The following is a 24,510-nucleotide window of genomic DNA, read 5'->3' on the forward strand; positions in this document are numbered from 1 at the left end:
TCTTCTCTTGCTTTCAAGCTATACTCCACTTATCCGATGGGGGATGTTCAAGGAACAATTCAATATCCAAACCACATGGGGAGGGCTTCCCTGGTGGCGCAGTGGTTGAGAGTCCGCCTGCCGATGCAGAGGACACGGGTTTGTGCCCTGGTCTGGGAAGATCCCACGTGCCACAGAGCGGCTGGGCCCGTGAGCTGTGGCCGCTGAGCCTGCGCGTCCAGAGGCTGTGCTCCGCAACGGGAGAGGCCACAACAGTGAGAGGCCTGTGTACCGCAAAAAAAAAAAAACAAAAAAAAAACAAAAAAAAAACACATGGGGAAAACAGCCACTGAAACATTGGCTATGACGTCAGACTTCGTCCAGCCCTGCTCCTTTAGGCCTGTTCCCTCCCCAGAGTTTCTGACCAGCAAATCTCTCATGTGAACAATGGTGCTGAAAACAGCGCCAAGTGGAAGGAACGGCTCTGGGGGAGGAGAGAGTCCCTCCATCCCCATGACATTTGGGGAGCTCTGGACAATTCCCCTCACGGAGGTCAGGTTTGTAAACACAAATGTGCCTCCTGGAAGGGCGGCTGTCAGAGAAAGCTTCTCCTTGACTGACTTTGGTCTTCTAAATCAAGCACTTTGGGCCCTGCGTAAGGAGCTTCCATGGGCGTTTGTCCTGCCCCGTTTTGTAAACACTGATTGGTCTTTCTCTCCCAGAACAGTGGGAAGCAGGGTAGGCAATGTGGTAACACTACCTGCAGCATCGCCAACACGTGTCCCGTCTTGCTTTGGGGAAATGGCTGGAGGCTGGGCAAGCGCATTACAGCCACTCACTGTTGGGAGCGCTTAACAGGGAGGAAAGGCAGATTCCTGTGTGCCAGGCCCTCTCCCTTGGTAGGTTAGTCTTCAATTAGGTCAAGCCTCTAGGCTCCACAAAAGCCTCGAGGCTCTAAAACAACCTTTAATACATATATATAGATCTCAAAGTGAGACACAGATTAAAATGTTAACATATATTGTTCAATTCATAATGAAGATGTTAGACTAGACACAAATTCACATCCTATTGCCCTGACGACCAGAAAATGCCTACAGGATAGAGAAAGGCAACTGGCGGGGGCAGGGAATGTGGCATATGAAAAATAGGTTGATTGATGCTCTGCTGAAAATCCATCTTTGCTCTTCCAAATTGCTCATTCAGGAGAGGCAAAGAAGCAATTAAACTCCATCTTGTGGCTTGTGACCCCCCAAAGCCTTTACTTTAGGTCCTGTTTGATTGTTCTAAGGCAAACAAGCTTCTTGAAGAAATCACAATCTTTTTCTTGGTCTTTCTGGCATCCTCTTACTCCAGAGAGCAGTAAGGGCACTGGTGTCCAGAATAGGAAAGTGTGATTATGGATGATCCGAGGGAGCTGGGGGTACTTAAGATGGTCATGACACGTGGGGCAAGGAAAAGGTAGCTCTGGAAACCTAACTTTAACTGAGAAAATGGTCAAGGGCTCTCCGTCTGTTTTCACCCAGTTTTTGGCCACACCAAAGAAAGCTCTATTTTCCAAAGGCTTCTGGAATGGGATGAAACTGATTCAGTTGCTTTCTTAGGGGTGAACTGTAAGAGGAAACTGTAATCTGCAATAATTTTCAACCTTTCAACTGAATGACTACAACTGGTTTGTCCTGACCTGATATCTACCTCAGATTAAGAATATAGCATGGACATATATACACTAACAAACGTAAGGTAGATAGCTAGTGGGAAGCAGCCACATAGCACAGGGATATCGGCTCGGTGCTTTGTGACCACCTGGAGGGGTGGGATAGGGAGGGTGGGAGGGAGGGAGACGCAAGAGGGAAGAGATATGGGAACATATGTATATGTATAACTGATTCATTTTGTTATAAAGCAGAAACTAACACACCATTGTAAAGCAATTATACCCCAATAAAGATTAAAAAAAAAAAAGAATATGGTATTGGTAGGCTATATTCTTCTCTCCTCCAAAGAACAAAAGGACCCAAGTGAAGGAAGGTTGGGCAGAGGTGACAGGGCCTCAGTCTGAAGAGACAATGAGATGTGGATTTACCCAGACAAGGAAGTTGCTCCAGAAAGCTCTTGTAGGCTGAAGTAATCTAGCTTTGATAAAGACTTCAGGGAAGCCGTGCAGTCTCACTAAGTGCCGGCTGCCCTGCATGGTCTGACGTTAGCTACCAATAATGACTGACAGGCCAGGGGCTGGCGAAAGGGAGAGAGAAAAAAGCAACACGCTCCACACCAAATAAAGTCATCAAGTGATGCATATCTTCCCCTGGCTTCCAATGACTGGCAAGTGTTAAACTCACTGGCTTTACCAGGCTCATCATACTGCCCATAAGCTTGAGACGCCTCTAGAGTCCACTGTAAGCTGAGGGACCCATCTCAAGAGCCCTGCCGAACGGGAGAGCAGAGAGAGTACGTTTCGAGTGCACTTCTTCCACAGGCTTTCTCTGTGAGGCCTAGTGGGAGAAAGGGGGAGACTCTGCGTGGGGTGGTGGAACATTATCTGGCAAGTGGAGGTGGTTCTTTGGGGCCACGAGACAGTGGTCTTGAGCAGAGCACACAAGGCCTGGTCAATCAGGGCCTTGACTCCACATGGGGAGAGAAGGGAGGCCAGGGGAAGTCTGTCAGCCTGTAGCAGCTGATGGGAAGTTCACCAGGGTGAGTAAAACAGAAACTTGGGGCAAGAAAAAATACTGAGAGAGTGCTCTTATTTACCCTGGGAAATGGCCGACCATAGGACAAGCATTTCAGGCCAGTGCCTCCCCTAGGGCAGTACTCGCTTGTGCAATCTCATGCTGATTTCTAAGGGTTGGGAGGGCCTCCCTCTAGCTCATTAAGCCCTTTTGGTTATAGGGTGGGCAGCGGCCAGGCTGATGACTGCTGAGACTGACTCACAATTGGCCCTCAGTGTTGCTTGTGATGGGAGAGGCACCACCAACTCTAACCTCTGAATTAACTGACTGACTTAGAAAGAGGTAGGTGGTAAGAGAACAGGGTGGAGAGGTAAAAGGGTCTATCTTTCTGAAATTGCTTATGTTACAAAGGGGCTACGTTTAAACTAGAGGGATCTCTCAATGGAAAGGTTTTCCTTGTGTACAAAAGAGAGCCAACCTTTTCCAGCAAAATATTGAGAAGGAAACACTCTTGAATGAGGCTGAGTATGCAAAGGCCTCTGCCATGCAGAAAGTGTCCCATGTTAATGTTCTAATCTCTGCTTGGCATAGAAAAGCTACTGTCCTCCACCCCCATCCATCCTTAATGTGTTGTCTACTGATTGGTCTGATCAGAAACACCCTGGGTTGTTAGAATGATTTCTATATTCGACACGTAACAGGATGCTAGTGAGATAGGTCCCTCCCTGTGAAAGGAGAGACACAATTACGTTGCAGTCAAATAATTAAAAATCCTGGATCAGTATATAAAAACACCCACTCATTTCTGACGGAAATTTTGCAGCATGTGCTTCAGTGTCAAATGAAAAAGATATCTTCCAGAATTTGATCCTCCTCCAGGTCTTCAGGGGTCCTGTGTGCCCCGGTCTTGTTCCAGGTTGATTTCAGAGGACTGAGTAGGCAAGTACTGTGATGCCATGACCCAGCTTCTCTGGAGCGATGGGGCCGCGGTTTGGAAGCAGTCTTGGGACTCAGAGATTGAACCAAATCCAGTAGAGATGTCTCATACCTGTTAACACATACAACCCAGACAGAAAATGATCAGATCAGTAAAACATTAAAATCCAAAAAGCCCACAGAGATGGGCTTCCCAGGGCAAGAATCAGACCACAGATCACATCATACGCAGGAGGGCCTTCTAGGGGAACTTTAGGGAAGTTCAGAGGGGCTCTGCTGTCTGTCTGTCTCTAAGCTCTTCTTTTCTGCTGACTACTAACATTCTTTTCTAACCTGTGAAGACAGACCGTGGGGTGGACAAAGTAATCATGATAACAATAACAGTATTAGTAGCAACATTTATCGCAGGCTTACTAAAGCATCAGGCACTGTTCTCAATGCTTTACATGTATTTCACTTTCATTTAACCGTCTACATAATCCTATGAGGTAGGTCCTATAGTACTCTGATCCCCATTATATACACGAAGAAAGCAAGGTTCAGAGAAGTAACGCGCCTAGCAAGAAGAAGACACTACACGGCAGGGTCAGGATTTGAACCCAGGTCATTTGCTTCCAGCCCTTGTACACAGGACACTATGCTGCCTCTCAACTTCTTTGCAGCCAGACAGACTTGGCTGAAATCTCTGCTCTACCATGTGCAAGCTCTGTGACTTAGGGAAAGTTATTCAGTCTCTCAGTTTAGTTTGTCATGTGTAAGGGACCAACAGAAATCCTGTTAGGATTAAATTAATGAGTTGGTATAATTAACCTGTGATAAGTACTCAAATGAAATGAACCACCACCAACCACAACAAAGACCGGTTTTCACCCAAAGAAGGTGATGTTGTGTATATGGTGGGACTGGAAGGAGTCCTCTATTATGAGCTCCTTCAGGAAATCCAAACAATTGATTCCAACAAGTACTGCTCCCACTTAGACCAACTGAAAGCAGCACTCGACAAAAAGTGTCCAGAATTAGTCAACAGAAGATGCATAATCTTCCATCAGGATAACGCAAGACTGCATGTTTCTTTGAAGACCAGGCAAAAACTGCTACAGCTTGGCTGGGAAGTTCTGATTCATTCTTCGTAATGGAAAATATTTCAATTCCCTGGAAGACTGTAAGAGGCACCTGGAACAGTTCTATGCTCAAAAAGATAAAAAGTTTTGGGAAGATGGAATTATGAAGTTGCCTGAAAAATGGCAGAAGGTAATGGAACAGAAGGGTAAATACGTTGTTCAATAAAGTTCTTGGTGAAAATGAAAAATGTGTCTTTTATCTTTACTTAAAAACCAAAGGCAGAGGAGAGGGGGAAGACGGCGGAAGAGTAAGATGCAGAGATCACCTTCCTCCCCACAGATACATCAGAAATACATCTACACGTGGAACAACTCCTACAGAACACCTACTGAATGCTGGCAGAAGACCTCAGACCTCCCAAAAGGCAAGAAACTCCCCACATACCTGGGGAGGGCAAAAGGAAATAGAATAAACAGAGACAAAACAATAGGGATGGGTTCTGCACCAGTGGGAGGGAGCTGTGAAGGAGGAAAGGTTTCCACACGTTAGGAAGCCCCTTAGTGGGAAGAGACTGCGGGTGACAGAGGGAGGAACTTAGGGGCCGCGGAGGAGAGCACAGCAACAGGGGTGCGGAGGGCAAAGCGGGGAGATTCCCGCACAAAGGATCGGTGCCGACCGGCACTCACCAGCCCGAAAGGCTTGTCTGCTCACCCACCAGGGCGGGCGGGGCTGGAAGCTGAAGCTCGAGCTTTGGTCGGAGCGCAGGGAGAGGACTGGGGCTGGCAGCGTGAAGGGGTTAGTGCGCCACGGCTGGCCGGGAGGGAGTCTGGGGAGAAGTCTGGACCTGCCGAAGAGGCAAGAGACTTTTTCTTCCCTCTTTGTTTCCTGGTTAACAGCTGATCTTTCAGCAGAAACTCTGCAAGCCAGAAGGGACTGGCAGGACATATTTAAAGGGATGAAGGAGAAAAACCTACAACCAAGATAACTCTACCCAGCAAGGATCTCATTCAGATTTGATGGAGAAATTAAAACCTTTACAGACAAGCAAAAGCTGAGAGAGTTCAGCACCACCAAACCAGCTTTACAACAAATGCTAAAGGATCTTCTCTAGGCAAGAAACACAAGAGAAGGAAAAGACCTACAATAACAAACCCAAAACAATTAAGAAAATGGGAATAGGAACATACATATTGATAATTACCTTAAATGTAAATGGATTAAATGCTCTCACCAAAAGACACAGACTGGCTGAATGGATACAAAAACAAGACCCATATATATGTTGTCTACAAGAGACCCACTTCAGACCTAGAGACACATACAGACTGAAAGTGAGGGGATGGAAAAAGATATTCCATGCAAATGGAAACCAAAAGAAAGCTGGAGTAGGAATTCTCATATCAGACAAAATAGACTTTAAAATAAAGACTATTAAAAGAGACAAAGAAGGACACTACATAATGATCAAGGGATTGATCCAAGAAGAAGATATAACAATTGTAAATATTTATGCAACCAACATAGGAGCACCTCAATACATAAGGCAAATACTAACAGCCATAAAAGGGGAAAGCGACAGTAACACATTCATAGTAGGGGACTTTAACACCCCACTTTCACCCATGGACAGATCATCCAAAATGAAAATAAATAAGGAAACACAAGCTTTAAATGATACATTAAACAAGTTGGACTTAATTGATATTTATAGGACATTCCATCCAAAAACAACAGAATACACATTTTTCTCAAGTGCTTATGGAACATTCTCCAGGATAGATCATATCTTGGGTCACAAATCAAGCCTTGGTAAATTTAAGAAAATTGAAATTGTATCAAGTATCTTTTCCAACCACAACGCTATGAGACTAGATATCAATTACAGGAAAAGATTTGTAAAAAATACAAACACATGGAGGCTAAATACTACACTACTTAATAACGAAGTGATCACTGAAGAAATCGAAGAGGAAATCAAAAAATACCTAGAAACAAATGACAATGGAGACACGATGACCCAAAACCTATGGGATGCAGCAAAAGCAGTTCTAAGAGGGAAGTTTATAGCAATACAATCCTACCTTAAGAAACAGGAAACATCTTGAGTAAACAACCTAACCTTGCACCTAAAGCAATTAGAGGAAGAAGAACAAAAAAACCCCAAAGTTAGCAGAAGGAAGGAAATCATAAAAATCAGATCAGAAATAAATGAAAAAGAAATGAAGGAAATGATAGCAAAGATCAATAAAACTAAAAGCTGGTTCTTTGAGAAGATAAACAAAATTGATAAACCATTAGCCAGACTCATCAAGAAAAAAAGGGAGAGGACTCAAATCAATAGAATTAGAAATGAAAAAGGAGAAGTAACAACTGACCCTGCAGAAATACCAAAGATCATGAGAGATTACTACAAGCAACTCTATGCCAATAAAATGGACAACCTGGAAGAAATGGACAAATTCTTAGAAATGCACAACCTGCCAAGACTGAATCAGGAAGAAATAGAAAATATGAAGAGACCAATCACAAGCACTGCAATTGAAACTGTTTTTAGAAATCTTCCAACAAACAAAAGCCCAGGATCAGATGGCTTCACAGAAGAGCTAACACCCATCCTCAAACTCTTCCAAAATACGGCAGAGGGAGGAACACTCCCAAACTCATTCTACGAGGCCACCATCACCCTGATACCAAGACCAGACAAGGATGTCACAAAGAAAGAAAACTACAGGCCAATATCACTGATGAACATAGATGCAAAAATCCTCAACAAAATACTAGCTAACAGAATCCAACAGCACATTAAAAGGATCATGCACCATGATCAAGTGGGGTTTATTCCAGGAATGCAAGGATTCTTCAATATATGCAAATCAATCAATGTGATATACCATATTAACAAATTGAAGGAGAAAAACCATATGGTCATCTCAATAGATGCAGAGAAAGCTTTCGACAAAATTCAACACCCATTTATGATAAAAACCCTGCAGAAAGTAGGCATAGAGGGAACTTTACTCAACATAATAAAGGCCATATATGACAAACCCACAGCCAACATCGTCCTCAATGGTGAAAAACTGAAAGCATTTCCACTAAGATCAGGAACAAGACAAGGTTGCCCACTCTCACCACTCTTATTCAACATAGTTTTGGAAGTTTTAGCCACAGCAATCAGAGAAGAAAAGGAAATAATAGCAATCCAAATTGGAAAAGAAGAAGTAAAGCTGTCACTGTTTGCAGATGACATGATACTACACATAGAGAATCCTAAAGATGCTACCAGAAAACTACTAGAGCTAATCAATGAATTTGGTAAAGTAGCAGGATACAGAATTAATGCACAGAAATCTCTGGCATTCCTATACACTAAGGATGAAAAATCTGAAAGTGAAATCAAGAAAACACTCCCATTTACCATTGCAACAAAAAGAAAAAAATATCTAGGAATAAACCTACCTAAGGAGACAAAAGACCTGTATGCAGAAAATTATAAGACACTGATGAAATAAATTAAAGATGATACAAATAGATGGAGAGATATACCATGTTCTTGGATTGGAAGAATCAACATTGTGAAAACGACTCTACTACCCAAAGCAAGCTACAGATTCAATGCAATCCCTATCAAACTACCACTGGCATTTTTCACAGAAGTAGAACAAAACATTTCACAATTTGTATGGAAACACAAAAGACTCCAAATAGCCAAAGCAAGCTTGAGAATGAAAAATGGAGCTGGAGGAATCAGGCTCCCTGACTTCAGACTATACTACAAAGCTACAATAATCAAGACAGTATGGTACTGGCACAAAAACAGAAAGATAGATCAATGGAACAGGATAGAAAGCCCAGAGATAAACCCATGCACATATGGTCACCTTATCTTTGATAAAGGAGGCAGGAACGTACAGTGGAGAAAGGACAGCCTCTTCAATGAGTGGTGCTGGGAACACTGGAACACATACTTTTACAGGTACATGTAAAAGTATGAGATTAGATCGCTCCCTAACACCATACACAAAAATAAGCTCAAAATGGATTAAAGACCTAAATGTAAGTCCAGAAACTATCAAACTGTTAGAGGAAAACATAGGCAGGACACTCTATGACATAAATCACAGCAAGGTCCTTTTTGACCCACCTCCTAGAGAAATGGAAATAAAAACAAAAATAAACAAATGGGACCTAATGAAACTTCAATGCTTTTGCACAGCAAAGGAAACCATAAACAAGACCAGAAGACAACACTTAGAATGGGAGAAAATATTTGCAAATGAAGCAACGGACAAAGGATTAATCTCCAAAATTTAGAAGCAGCTCATGCAGCTCAATAACAAAAAAAAAACAAACAACCCAATCGAAAAATGGGCAGAAGACCGAAATAGACATTTCTCCAAAGAAGATATACAGACTGCCAACAAACACATGAAAGAATGCTCAACATCATTAATCATTAGAGAAATGCAAATCAAAACTACAATGAGATATCATCTCACACCAGTCAGAATGGCCATCATCAAAAAATCTAGAAACAATAAATGCTGGAGAGGGTGTGGAGAAAAGGGAACACTCTTGCACTGCTGGTGGGAATGTGAATTGGTACAGCCACTATGGAGAACAGTATGGAGGTTCCTTAAAAAACTAAAAATAGAATTACCATACGACCCAGCAATCCCACTACTGGGCATATACCCTGAGAAAACCAGAATTCAAAGAGTCATGTACCAAAATGTTCATTGCAGCCCTATTTACAATAGCCAGGAAATGGAAACAACCTAAGTGTCCATCAACAGATGAATGGATAAAGAAGATGTGGCACATATATACAACGGAATATTACTCAGCCATAAAAAGAAACAAAATTGAGCTATTTGTAATGAGGTGGATGGACCTAGAGTCTGTCATACAGAGTGAAGTAAGTCAGAAAGAGAAAGACAAATACCATATGCTAACACATATATATGGAATTTAAGAAAAAACAATGTCATGAAGAACCTAGGGGTAAGACAGGAATAAAGACACAGACCTACTAGAGAACGGACCTGAGGATATGGGGAGGGGGAAGGGTAAGCTGTGACAAAGTGAGAGAGTGGCATGGACATATATACACTACCAAACGTAAAATAGATACCTAGTGGGAAGCAGCCGCATAGCACAGGGAGATCAGCTGGGTGCTTTGTTACCACCTAGAGGGGTGGGATAGGGAGGGTGGGAGGGACGGAGACACAAGAGGGAAGAGATATGGGAACATATGTATATGTATAACTGATTCACTTTGTTATAAAGCAGAAACTAACACACCATTGTAAAGCAATTATACTCCAATAAAGATGTTAAAAAAAAAACAAACAAAATAAACAAAGGCAGTTTTTGGCCAACCCAATAAAATCTGATGGGACAAGGGAGCATGTGCATGAACAGAGGAGATATGCCAGGCATGTATATGTGGGTTCTGGCCCACAGCACAGTGTGTATGCCGAACAGTTGGCTGCTTGCTTGGTATGCACATTCCTGCCAGAAGCAGTCTGGGGTGGTGCAGGGCCCCAGATTAGTGATGGTGATGGTGGCAGAAGCAGCAGTGGTGGTGGCAGTCGTGGGAGGCTGGCTTGCCTATCTTCCCAGAGCTCATCCCCAAGGCAAAAATATTAGCTCTCTGGCCTGAGCACTGGGATAAGAACTGCTAGTGTTTAGGCAATAAACGTGAATAAATTATTACAAAATAAAAGCATACGCATGGACATTGTAATACAGCATATCAAAGAGATATCAGAAATCTTCAAAGAGTTTAGAATCTCTGGTTTTAAAAACTGCTGCAACATTGCAAAGCAAATATCCACAGGCTGAGAAACAGAAATTAAATATAAAGGTTGTTGCATTTGATGGAAAAGAACATTGTTTTTATATACAGCTTCAAATGAACCAATTAATGAGGAATACAGTTTTAAAATGATTTTTTTCTTTGTAATTTAAGATACAGTAATAGAAAGCATAATAGGCATTTTGAATTACCTACAAACCATTAGGTGACTTTCGGTTTCTCATATGACCTCTACAAGTTACAGAAAATGCCAGAGAAAACATTAAAATGTCATTGTACAAATTTAAATTTATACACATACATGAAACTATGTGTATGAATAGTTAAATCTTTTAAAAAAATTGTTCCATAAGAACCATCAGTTCTAGATATACCAAAATATACTATTTATATTTGTATAATATACAAAATATACTATTATATTTTGAAATAATTTATCAGAAATCTCTCCGAATGTCACAGCTTATAAAATATCCTTAACAGTTCCAGTGTCAGTTGCCTCAGCAGAAAGATCTTTCTCAAAATTAAAAATTACCAAAATTTATGTGTGATCTTTCATTTGCCAAGAGCAACTAATCTGCTTTTAAGTATATCACTTAAAATAAAGTTGCTAAAAGTATAAACTTTGATGATCTAATAAATGAATTTGAAAAAACAGGAACCAGAAAAATCTTATGATCAACCAAGTTATCACATTAATAAAGTATTACTATTTATTATATTATATAAAATTATAACATCAAAAATATTTTTTTTGCTGTCTGCAGGTTTATATTACTCATGTATCACCTGTTATTTTATAAATTTCTTCTTAAAGGAAAATGCTTTGTAGTTTAGTCCCTTTAACTGCATTTTTCATCCTACCTTTTGAACAAGGGATTTTCATTTTGCACTGGTCTTGTAAGTTATGTAGCTGACCCTGCCCTTAAGTCCCAGGCAAGACCCTGAAATGAAACAATTTCAAGGTCCAGTGCATAAGCTGCACTGGATGAAAAGCTAAACATGATGCAGGAGCTTTCCCTTCCCACTCTCTTTTTTCACCTTTGGTGATTTCAGTAGACCTCTCCCGATTACCCTCCTCTTCTCTTACCTTTTAAATGATGGAATGTCCCAGGGCTTAATCTTTAGTTCTCACGTCTTAGGTAATTCCATTCATTCTCATGACTTTTAATAACAGCAATATGTCAATGACTCCTAAATGTCCAGCTCTACCATCAGCCTCGCTCTCGAGCTCCAGACTCATACACCCAACTGTTGCCTGATACCTCCACTTGGATGTGCGATAGGTATCTCAAACTATCTAAAACAGAACTATTATTGTTTTTTCTCTAAATCCCACTCCTCTCCATCAACGCAGCTGCTCAGGGTTGCCAAAAACCAAAAACCTGCTGGTATGCTTGATTCCTACCTCTGGGCCTGTGCGTGTGTTGAATCCTCTGCTTAGGATGCTCTTCTCTCAGATCTTATTTGCTTTTATCTTTCAACAGTTACAAGAGTAGGGTCATTATTTTGTTTATGTTATTATCTCCAGTGCCAAGAATGGTATCTGACCCAAGGTAGGAGCTAAATATTTGTTGAAAAAATGAATGGTTCTATGGTTCAAGTTTTAGCACCTTCCTCCATAGGCAGCTTTTTAGATCTTTGGACAGCTAGTCTTTTAAAAAATTACAATATATTTCAAACAGTATGGAAGTATTACTCATCCAATTATTCTTCTTGTTCTTTTATAAAAAAGGGTAATATACATATGGATGGTATAAACTACTTTTTCACTTAATATATTGGGAATATTTTTTCCATATCAATTTTTTGTAACATTATTTTTAATGATTTCAGATTACTTTGTCTCCTGGAAGCACTCTTAATTTAGTTAACCAATCCACTATTGAAAAGCACTTAGGTTAGGTCCAAGGTCTTTTGAGACTAAATCAGCTATGTCTCTCATTCCTTTTTTCAATCAGTCAATGCCCAAAGGGTATTCTCTACCCCAATTCATCATAAATTAGCAAAGTACTGCTATCCCTATTACGTTCTATAGTTTTACTCTCTTTTTTTCCCAACACTTCCCATCTCCTATTTTAACTGAAACTTGATTCTTTCCTGAGGTCAATGTTTCCCTTACACCCTTCTCAGTGAGAACTGTTAACACTCAATATACCTTATATATTTCAGGGCCAAGAGGTAGTATTTGGATCATCACTGCTTCCATTTTTGCTTTTTGATCATTATTTTCCCTGTCTCTCATTAAACTCCCAGTGCTCTGAGGATTCTGTCATCTGCTCTACCACCTTCAACCTCTCTTCATCTGTAGCATCTATTTACCCATTCACTCTCAATCACTGATGATAACACTTGATTCAGTCTTCTCCTTCAACTGTTACCATCATCCCTGCTAATGTCAACATTACATGAATGACACTCAACCAACACTCTGACTTAGTTCTTTGACCTCTCAGGTCAAATACTTTCTCAGTAAGGCTTTCTTTTTATATCCAGGAACTTGTGACCAATTAAACAGCATCTCTTCTGGATTCAGTAATTCAAACATCCTACTACTTCCTGATGCCCACATCTTACCCTCAAGCTTGGTTTTTCAACTATTCCCACTATCTCTGCCCATTGGTCTCAACGAACCATTAATTCAAACAATCATTGCTCTAAGAACTGGGAGTGAAGTGGTGAACAAGATAGCTCAAATCTCTGTCCTGTGGGACCATTAATAGCTTACCTTCTTCCCAACCCTTTACTTCTTATTGAACTTGAATTTCATGGTCCAGCATTCCAAACACTCATTTAACAAAGCTCTTAAAAACATGTCCCCTGTATATTTGTCCCCTCCCCTAAATCTGGCAAAATCATAATACTGCATGAATCCAAATGTCTGCCTTTTCTGTGAATTGTAGTTGGGAAACTTAGTGTAAATAAAACAAAATCCAAGAAACAAGAAAGAAACATAGAGCAGATCCAATATAGATTCCTAGTCACTAACCTTAAACGGGTGCTAAACATTTACTTTTTTTTTTTGCGGTACGCGGGGCTCTCACTGTTGTGCCCTCTCCTGTTGCGGAGCACAGGCTCCGGACGCGCAGGCTCAACTACCATGGCTCACGGGTCCAGCCGCTCTGCGGCATGTGGGATCTTCCCGTACCGGGGCATGAACCCGTGTCCCCTGCATCGGCAGGCAGACTCTCAACCACTGCGCACCAGGGAAGCCTGCTAAACGTTTTCTGACAGAGCTACTGTATTTCTCTAATCAGCTGTTCTGCTCTCTTCATTTTCCCTTCTCGCAATTTATGCTAAACAGATGGCCTTGCTTCCCACATCAGAGAAAGGAGGTCATTAACGAGAAACTGTCGTCACTTTGTCACAAGTCTTTCAGCACCTATCATTTCCTCCTTTTACACTGAAGGAAGTGATCCTTCTCTTAGACAAGGCTAATCACTCCATTTGTGCTTCTTAGGAATCTTTTAGTATTGACTATCCACTCTAGAACCTTCAATCTTTCCTGTTTACTAGATAACTAAGAGCACTTAAGACATTCTTTCATTTCCATAACCACACCATTTCTCAATTTTTTCCAACCTGGCTTTCATCTTCTGTACTAAAATTGAACTCACCAAATTTCACCAGTGACTTCCATGCTGCTAAATCCAATGGACATTTTGTAGTCCTTGTTTTACATAATGTCTCGCCAGCATTCAATGTGGCTCATTGCTTCTTATAAACTTTAAACTGTTTTATTGGGGTAAAATATGCATACATAAAAGTACACCTATTTAAAGCATTCAGCTCAGTGATTTTTAGTTTAACAGAGTTGAGCAACTACCATAATTTAATTTGAGAACATTTCATTCCCCGCCTTCCTCCCCCCCCGAGAAACTACCCATTAGCAGTCACTCCCTATTACATTCCTTTTTTTGACAAATAATATGCCACAGTATGAATATACCACATTTTATTTATCTTTCATCACATGATAGACACTGGATTGTTTCTATCTTTTGGCTATTGTGAACAGTGCTGCTATGAACAGTCATGTATGTTTTTAGTAAACATATGTTTTCATTTCTCTTGGGTCGATACCTAAGGGTGGGATTGCAAATTCTATGTTTAACCTTTTAAGGAACTGCCAGACTGTTCTCTAAAGTGGATGTGTCACTTCATGTCGGTATTTGGAGGTCTTTTTTCTGGGACTATTCAGCTTCTTCAGAGAAGAATCTTTCAGTATTCTGGGAGGGAGATGTGGTCTACTTCTGGGACAGGGAAGGAGGTCGACTTTTTCCATTTTTATACTTTGAATTCATCCCATTTTCAGTGCTTATCTAATCTTCCAAAGTACATGACATTCCTGTGTCTTCTCTTCTCTGTTGAATTTCTCCAGAGAATTCATCTCCAGTCTTTTGTCTGGGACTAATATTCCATATATGGCACTGTGGCAGGAGTACTGGGTTTTTTGATTCTTGCTTCAAATGTCCACCTCATTTCTAGTTCTACCTCATACCACCACTCTTTACTGTTCATGTTGCTTCCAATTCCCAAACTTTTACAAAGTTCTGTGACATCAATCTCTTTTCATTTGAATACCCTTCTCAGTGCTTTCTATGTGGTAGCTTCCTCTGTCCTGTCTAGTAAGTTACTAACCCTAAATTCATTTTCCATTTTCCAAAAATGTATATAGATGTCAGGTATATTGATGACTCTTCTCCCATTTATTCTTGTGGATTTACACCTTTAAAAACATTAATTTACTCTCATCTTACTGGTGTCTCAGGAAATAGAAGAGATAAATACAAGTTCTCAATCATCTTAGCTAGGAAATACATTTGCAGAAAGGTTCCATAAATTTCTAGGTTTATTATTAGAAATTTCTGAGTTTTTTCATCGCTATTATAAATGAGTTTCCCCCTCCCCACTTTATCTTTCAAATAGCTAATGTTGGTATCAAGATTTATAGTAATTGAGTTTTTTGGTTTTTGTTTTTTTGGCCACACCACACGGCATGTGGGATTTTAGCTCCCACGTCCTCTGCACTGGAAAAGTGGAGTCTTAACCACTGGACCACCAAGGAAGTCCCTACAGTGATTGAGTTTTGTACATTATTGAACTCTCAATTCTTTATTTTTTCAGTTGATTTTTATGGGTGAACAATTACAAACCTTATAATCATAAGGTTTATGTGTTCTCCCATATTTGTATTATTTTTTCTTATATTATTGTATTGGCTAGAACTTCCAGGGCAATACAAGTTTTATAGCCACCTTTGTATAATTCTGATCTAAACAGAAATTATTCTATTTTATCACTATTAAGTATTTCTCATCTAGATACTCTTTATTATATTAAGAAGTATTTTCTCTTTTGGCTTACTAAAAGCAGGAATGAAAAATTAATTTTACCAAGTAACTTTTAAGTATATACTGAGACGATAATACACTTTTTCTTTTTTGGCATATTGTTAAGAAATATTCTATTTTTGGCTTCCAAAATAGTAGGCATATTTTAATTATTAGAATACATTCTTCCTGGTTATATAGTATTATTCTTTATATTTACTCAGATTTTTATGATTATTTTAGGGTTTAAAACATCTATATTTATAGGAAATATTTGTTCATAATCCTTCTTATGGTTCTTTATATCCCTATATATTAGTCTTACCTCAGTGGGAGAAAAGGAATAGTACCAATTTAAGAAAGAATGAATTTATAAAGAAGGTAGAAGGATAACCAATTACCACACTGGACTAGGAGACCTAAAATAGGTCATCTCAGGAATCCTAAAACAGTTCCTCTCAGAAGTTTCCTACTTTTTAATTGCTAAAGCAAACCTAGACTGGCATTCAGGTTTCTGAAAAATAGAAGATATTGCATATTTTATAAGTGCTTCCCAATCATCTGTCAAACATCAGCCAAAAGGTTAGTTAAGAAAAAAGGGTGGTCTTGAACCTGCCTATGAGGCTGCAGATCTCATAGAAGAACTACTCACATAGTTGGAGAGAAAGTCAGATATGTGCAGACACAGAATTGAGGGTAATACTCAGAAAGTTACCTTTCTATTTCTTGTTCTCCATTCAACAGAGGCGCTGTCACAAAAGGACGCTGCTAATCCTAATTTAATATATTTCTTCTTGAAGTGCATATAAGCCACAGAGTGAATACTATGCAAAGTCAGTGCACCTTGGAGGGAGGCTAAAGAATTTACCAGAAAGTCGACGGGTATACGGGAGATCCTCTAATCAAGAACAATTTTAATATAACATATTAAAAGGCACAAATAACAGAGTAAAATCTTTTAGTCATGTTATTATATTTATATTTTGTATAATATTTACATTTTATCTAAGACTCCATTTCTTACAGGGAAGAAGAAGGAACTAAAGTAGCCACAATAATTTTGAAGAAAAGAACAAAGCTGGAGGGCTCATATAACATGATTTTAAGACTTACTGTAAAGCTACATTAATCAAGACAATGTGGTATTAGTGAAGAATGGATAGACAGATCAATAGAAAAACAGGCAGAGTCCAGAAATATACCAACACAAATATGATCAACTGAGGTTTTTACAGATGTACAAGGTAAATTCAGTGGAGAAAGGATAACCTTTTCAACAAATAGTGTTAGTGTCTAGTTTCAACAACTAGACATCATGTGCAAAAACAACCTTTAGCATAAACCTCATAACTTATACAAAAATTAACTGTACATTCACCAAGACAGAACACATTCTGGGTCATAAAACACATCTTAACAAACAGAAAAAAATAGAAATCATATAAATCATACAATGTCTGCTATTAGACCACAATGGAATTAAATTAGAAATCAATAACAGTTATCTTTATAACTGGAAAATCCAAAAATACATGGAGAATAAACAGCACACTTCTAAATAACAAATGGGTCAAAGAAGAAACCTTAAGATAAACTTAAATATATTTTGAATTAAATAGAAATGAAAACATAACTTATCACAGTTTATGGGATGCAGTGAAAGCAGTGCTTAGAGGGAAATTTATAGCATTGAATGCATATATTAGAAAAAAAGAAAACTAAAATCAATCGGAAATTTATAGCATTGAATGCATACATTAGAAAAAAAGAAAACTAAAATCAATCATCTAAGTGTCCACTTTAGGAAACCAGAAAAAGAAGAACAAATTAAATCCAAAAAGAGAGGATGTATGTATATGTACATCTGATTCACTTTGCTGTACAGCAGAAACTAACACAACATTGTAAAGCAACTATACTCCAATAAAAATTAACAAAAAAACCTAAAGCAAGCAGAAGAGAAGAAATAATAGGAAGTAGAGCAGAAATCAGTGGGACTGAAAACAGGAAATCAACAGAGAAAAATCAATGAAACCAAAAGCTAGTGTTTTGAAAAGATCAATAAAATCGATGTCTTCAGCCAGGCTAATTAAAAGCAAAACAAAGCAAAACAGATGGCACAAATAACTAACATTAGAAATGAAAGTATATCACTACAGATCCTATGGACATTAAAAGGATAATCGAAGAGTTCTATGAATAACTCTATGCTCATAAATGTAATAACCTAGATGAAAAGGAACAATTCCTTAAGACACAATTTGCCAAATCTCACACAAGAAGAAATAGACAATCTGAATAGGGCTTTATCTATTAAATAAATTGAATCAATAACTAATAACCTTCCAAAATAGAAAGCAGAGGCCCACATTGGTTCACTGGTGAACTCTAGCAAACATTTAAGGAAGAAATTATAAGAATTCTCTACAAACTTTTTCAGAGGACAAAAGAGAGGGAATTCTTCCTAACACATTCTATGAGGCCAGATTACTGTAATACCAAAACCAGACAAAGAGATTACAAGAAAAGAAAACTACAGACCAATATCTTTTATGAGCACAGATGGAAAAATTCTCAACCAAGTGGGATTTATCTCAGTAATGCAAGGCTGATTCAACATTTTAAAAATCCATTAATGTAATCCATCACATCAACAGGTTAAAAAAACCCACATTATCATATCAATAAATGTAGAAAAAGTATTTGACAAATCCAACACCCATTCATGGTAAAAACTCTCAGTAAACTAGGAATACAGGGAACTTCCTCAACTTGATATGAACATCTACAAAAAACCTACAGGTAACATCATACTTAATGTTGAGAAACTTGTAGCTTTCCCACTAAGTTCAGATACAAGGCAAGAATATCCTTTCACCACTCCTTTCCAACATCATACTGGAAATGCTAGCTAATGATTAAGATCAGAAAAGGAAATAAAAGGTATACAGATTGGAAAGGAAGAAATAAAACTGTCTTTGTTCACAGATGACATGATTTTCTATGTAGAGATCCAAAAGGATCAAACAAAACCCTCCTGGAACTAATAAGCAATTATAACCAATGTTGCAGTATACAAGGTTGACATACAAAAGTCAACTGCTTTGCTATATAGTAGAAATGAACAGATAGAATTTGAAATAAAATTAGCACCCCCCAATGAAATGCTTAGGTATAAATCTAACAAAATGTATAAGATTTATATGAGGAAAACTACAAAACTCTGATGAACAAAACCAAAGAAGAACTAAATAAATGAAGAGGTATTCCACATTCATGGACAGGAAGACAATATTGTTAAGAAATCAGTTCTCCACTAGTTGACCTACAGACTCAACATAATCAATCCCAATCAAAGTCCCAGAATGTTATTTTGTGGATACTGACAAGCTGATTCTAAAGTTAATGTGGAGAGGCAAAAGATCCAGAACAGACAACACAAAAATGAAGGAGGAGAAAAAAGTTGAGGAGTGACTTTACCTGACTTCAAAACTTACTATAAAGCTACAGTAATCAAGACAGTGTGGTACTGGCAAAAAAAAAATAGACAAATAGATCAACAAAACAGAATAGAGAGCCCACATAAGTATTGATATAATCAATTGATCTCTGAAAAAGGAGCAAAGGCAATGGAGCAAAGATAACCTTTTCAACAAATGCTCAAAGATGGCCTGGAACAACTAGATATCCATATGCAAAAAGATGAATCTGGACACAGACCCTACACCTTCCACAACAATTAACTCAAAATGTAAAATGCAAGACTATAAAACTCCTAGAAGATAAATAGGAGGAAACCTAGAAGACCTTGGGTATAATTATTACTTCATAAATACCACGTCAAAGGCACTATCCATGAAAGAAATAATTGATAAAATGGACTTCATTAAAATTAAAAACTTCTGCTCTGCAAAAGACAATCTCAAGACAATGAGAAGACAAACCACGGACAAGGAGAAAATATTTGCAAAACCCACATCTGATAAAATACTACTAACCAAAACATACAAAGAACACTTACAACTCAACAATCAGAAAACAAATGACCTGATTAAAAAATGGACCAAAGATCTTAACAGACACCTTTCTGAAGAAGATACACAGATGGCAAATAAGCATATGAAAAGATGCCCACATCTATGTCATCAGGGAAATGCAAATTAAAACAACAATGAGATACTACTACACACTTATTAGAATGGCCTAAATCTGTAACACTGACAACACTAAATACTGGGGAGGATGTGGAGCAGCAGAAACTCTCATTCATTGCTGGTGGAAATGCAAAATGGCACAGCCACTTTAGAACACAAGTTGGCAGTTTCTTACCAGACTAAACATATTCTTACCCTATGATCCAGTAATCATGCTCCTTGACATTTACCCCGAAAAGCTGAAAACTTATGTCCACACAAAAACCCGCACGTAGATGTTTATAGCAGCTTTACTCATAATAGCCAAAACTTGGAAGCAGCCAAGATGTCCTTTAGAAGGTGAATGGACAAATAATGATGTGAATGAATGTGGGACATAAAGACAATGGAATATTATTCAGCACTAAAAATAAATGAGCTATCAAGTCATGAAAAAACATGGAGGGGCTTTACATGCATATTACTAAGTAGCCAATCTGGAAAGGCTACATACCAAATGATTCCATCTATATGACATTCTGGAAGAGGCAAAACTACAGAGACAGTAAAAAGATCATTGGTTGCCAGGGGCTGGGGAAGTGGGATGAATAGGCAGAGCACAGAGGGGTTTTACGGCAGTGAGAACACTCTGTATGATACTATAATCATGGATACATGTCATTATAAATTTGCCATAACTCATAGAATGTACAACACCCAGAGTGTACCATAAGGTAAACTATGGACTTTAACTGATTATGATAGGTCAATGTAGGTTCATGCATCAGTTGTAACAAATGTACCTCTCAGGTAGGGCTTGTTGATAATGAGGGAAGTTATGCAGGTGTGGGGGCAGGAGATATATGAGAAATTCCTTTATCTTCCTCTTAGTTTTTCTGTGAACCCAAAACTGCTCTAAAAAAATAGTCTTTTTAAAAAGTTAATCTAAATGGATCACAGGTTTAAGTGTGAAACATAAATTGTAAAACTTTTAAAAGAAAATATAGGAAAAAACATCTGTGACCTGAAGTTAGCCAAAGAAATTTTAAATACGACATCAAGAGCACAATGTATAAAATAAAAAATTAGATTTTATCAAAATTAAAAACATTTTATCTGTGAAAGATACATTAAGAGAATCAAAAGACAAGTTCTATATTGGAAGAAAATACTTGGAAATCACATATCAAACAAAAGACTTCTATCCAGAATATATAAAGAAGTCTCAAAATGATACTGGATAGAAATTTGGACGGACACAAAGTGGTGTATACATATGTATAAATTAAATGTATAATAAAAATAGCACAAAAGCTGGGAGGGGGGAAAGTGAGAGTATACTGTTGTATGCGTCTTATACCATACATGAAATGCATGATGTTACTTAAAGGTAGACTGTTGCAATTATTTGGAACTATCGTGAATGGCATTGTTGCATTAATTTCAGTTTCCAATTGCTCTTTGTTAGTAAATAGAAGTACTATTGAATTTTGTGTGTTGGCCTTTTATCCTGCAACCCTTAATAAACTCATTTAGTTCTAGGAACCTCTCTGTAGAGTACATGGGATTTTCTATGTAGACATCATTTCATCTTTGAACAGGGACAGTTTTATTTATCTTTTCCCAATACTTCATCTGAAGTACTTTTAGCATTTCTTTTAGAGCAGGTCTGCTGTTGATGAATTCTGTTCCCTTCATCTGAGAGCTTCTTCATCTCACCTTTATTCGTCAAAGATATTTTCAATGGAGATAGAATTCTGAGTTGAGAGGTCTTTTCCCTCAGCGTTTTATAACTTCTACTGTCCTTGATTTCTGATGAGAAATATATAGTCATTCGAATTGTTGTTCCCCCGTATGATATATGTCCATTTTCTCTGGCAGTTTCCAGTATTCTTTCTATATAGTTTTCACAAGTCTAATTACGATGGGTCTAGGAGAGATTTCTTTGAATTGATCTTGCTTGGGTTTGCTGAGCTTTGTGAATCTTGTGTCTTTTACTGAATACATTTTCTTCTAATATTTTTGTACTTTATGTTTTTTCTCTTTCTAGTATTCTCACACAATTTGATGAGGCTCTGTTTCTATATCTTTTTCCATCTTTTTTTTTCCTGTCTGTTGTCCAGACTAGATAATCTCCAGTGATTTATCCACAAGCTTACTGATTCTCTCCTCTGTCATTTCTATTCTGCTATTAAGCTCATCCAGTGGATTATAAATTTTCAGTTACTTTACTCTTTATTTATTTTTTTTCCAGTACGCAGGCCTCTCACTGTTTTGGCCTCTCCCGTTGCAGAGCACAGACTCCGGACGCGCAGGCTCAGCGGCCATGGCTCATGGGTAAAGCCACTCCGTGGCATGTGGGATCTTCCTGGACCGGGGCATGAACCCGCATCCCCTACATCGGCAGGTGGACTCTCAACCACTGCGCCACCAGGGAAGCGCCCAGTTACTTTACTCTTTTAGTTCTAAAATATGCATTTGGCTCTTTATATTTTCTATTTCTATGCTGATATTTTCTGTCTTTCCATACGTTTGAAGTCTGTTGACCCTTACTTCATGAAGCATGGTTATAATAGTTGCTTTAAAGTTGTCTGATAAATGCTACATCTGTGTTATCCCAGGTTTGGCATCTATTGATTAAAAGACAATCAAACTCTTGGGAGAGGAGATTTTCAAGGTTCTTCATATGCTGAGTAATTTTAGTCGGTATCCTGGACATTTTGAATATTTATGTCACCTAGGTATTGTTTAAATCCTAAGGAGATTGCTGATTTTGTTTTGTTTTGTTCTATTGTAGCAGGCATTAAACTAGGATTGGTTCAGGACACAGTTCCAAATGGTTTTCTTAGTGTTGCTATAATGTCAGTTAAGTTTTCAAAGTATTTGCAGTGTTATTTGGATAAGTCCTATCTGCATCCTACCCAGCAGACAGTGTGGGATCTGGGCAGTGGTCAGTCCTCTAGTTCAATGCCTGTGATTGGCTGTCCATGGGAGGGGTCAGACATGTTTTTCTGTAAAGGACCAATGTAAAGTAAATATTTTAGGCTTTGCTGCCAAGAAGCAAAATCCATGAGAAGGTTTTCTTACATAACAAGGGAGAAAACAAATTCCACAAAGTTTATATTGGCAAAATTAAAAATAGAATAATTGAGTATACTTTTAAAATTTTTCATTCAGGTCCACTAATGAGAAGACTAGAATTCTTCTTTTTTGGAGGGGGAGGGGAAATAATTTCACTTAATTAGGGTTCAAAGTTAATGTTCCCTATCATCCAAATTGAAAATGTTCATCTGTTAATGCTGATCTGTAATGAGATTTTTAACATTTTAATATACATATAAATATATATGAAATATATGTAGTATATTTTATTAAATATGTTATATAATAAATATATAAAACATCAAATAATATTAATATTATATTTAATTATATAAGTATAATATAATTATAACATAATTATACTATAGTTATATATATTTATAATATATAATACATATAAAATGCATAATATATAAAATATAATACATATAATATATATTATAAAATACAATTATTATAATTATATATAATCATAACATAATTTATAATTATAATAAAATTTATTATTAAATTATATATAGTTATAATTTATAATTGTATATAAAGTATAAAATATAAAACATAAAATATATAAAATATAATACATAACATATAATAATATTATATATAATACTATATAACATATTATATATTATGTACTATATATATATTATAACATTCAAATTTACATATAATATATTATATATTATATACTGCAATACATATATTATTAATGATGCATATAATGTATTATATACATTATATTTACTATATTATAATATATAATATATATTATGTTATAAATACATTATATATAATATATTACAGTATATATTAATATAATGTGTATATATATAGCATTAATATTATTATCAATATATGTTATATAGTATTATATATAAATAATATATTTATATGAAATAACATAATTATTATATATTTAAAGTAATATATTTATATATAATATATAAAAATATATTTATAATATTAATGTTATATATGATATATATTATTATATTATATTAATATATATTAAAATGTATAATATATATTAGTATATTAATATTATACATTGTGTTATATTATATAATATATAAACTTGAAAATATATAATATATTATTAATAATATATAATATAATACACCATATATTAATAATTATTATATTATTAATTATACAATAATTAATAATTATCAGCAATATATTAATATATTATACAATTTAAATACTAATATTTAATATAATATATAAAATTATATTTATATGTTATATTTAATATATAATATATATTTAAAATATATGAAATATATTTTAAATGTATTTCATATGTGAAAATGCAGACTGGTATTGTCAAATAGTGATATTAATCCACAAGCATATGATTTTAATTTAATATATATAGAATTCTATTAGATTCTTCTCTTAATATTTGCCTTTTAGCATGTCATTACATTGAAGACTAATCACTCCAATTGATGGTTAGGCAGAATGGC

The 24,510-nt window shown here is 37.0% G+C and overlaps 1 protein-coding gene across 4 annotated transcripts in view; it reads right to left on the reverse strand.

Annotated features, from left to right (window-relative positions):
• Positions 1 to 319: 319 nt before the first annotated feature.
• Positions 320 to 24,510, reverse strand: part of KIAA1328 (KIAA1328 ortholog) — a 386,036-nt gene continuing 361,845 nt past the window's right edge. For all 4 annotated transcript variants that reach the window (XM_060310184.2, XM_030876580.3, XM_060310181.1 and 1 more), the window contains one exon: positions 320 to 3,699. In XM_060310184.2, coding sequence (XP_060166167.1) covers positions 3,489 to 3,699 — 211 coding nt within the window. In that variant the 3' untranslated portion in view covers positions 320 to 3,488. The remainder of the gene's footprint in view (positions 3,700 to 24,510) is intronic.

The sequence above is a fragment of the Globicephala melas genome, chromosome 13 (assembly GCF_963455315.2).
Source record: "Globicephala melas chromosome 13, mGloMel1.2, whole genome shotgun sequence".
NCBI lineage: Eukaryota > Metazoa > Chordata > Mammalia > Artiodactyla > Delphinidae > Globicephala > Globicephala melas.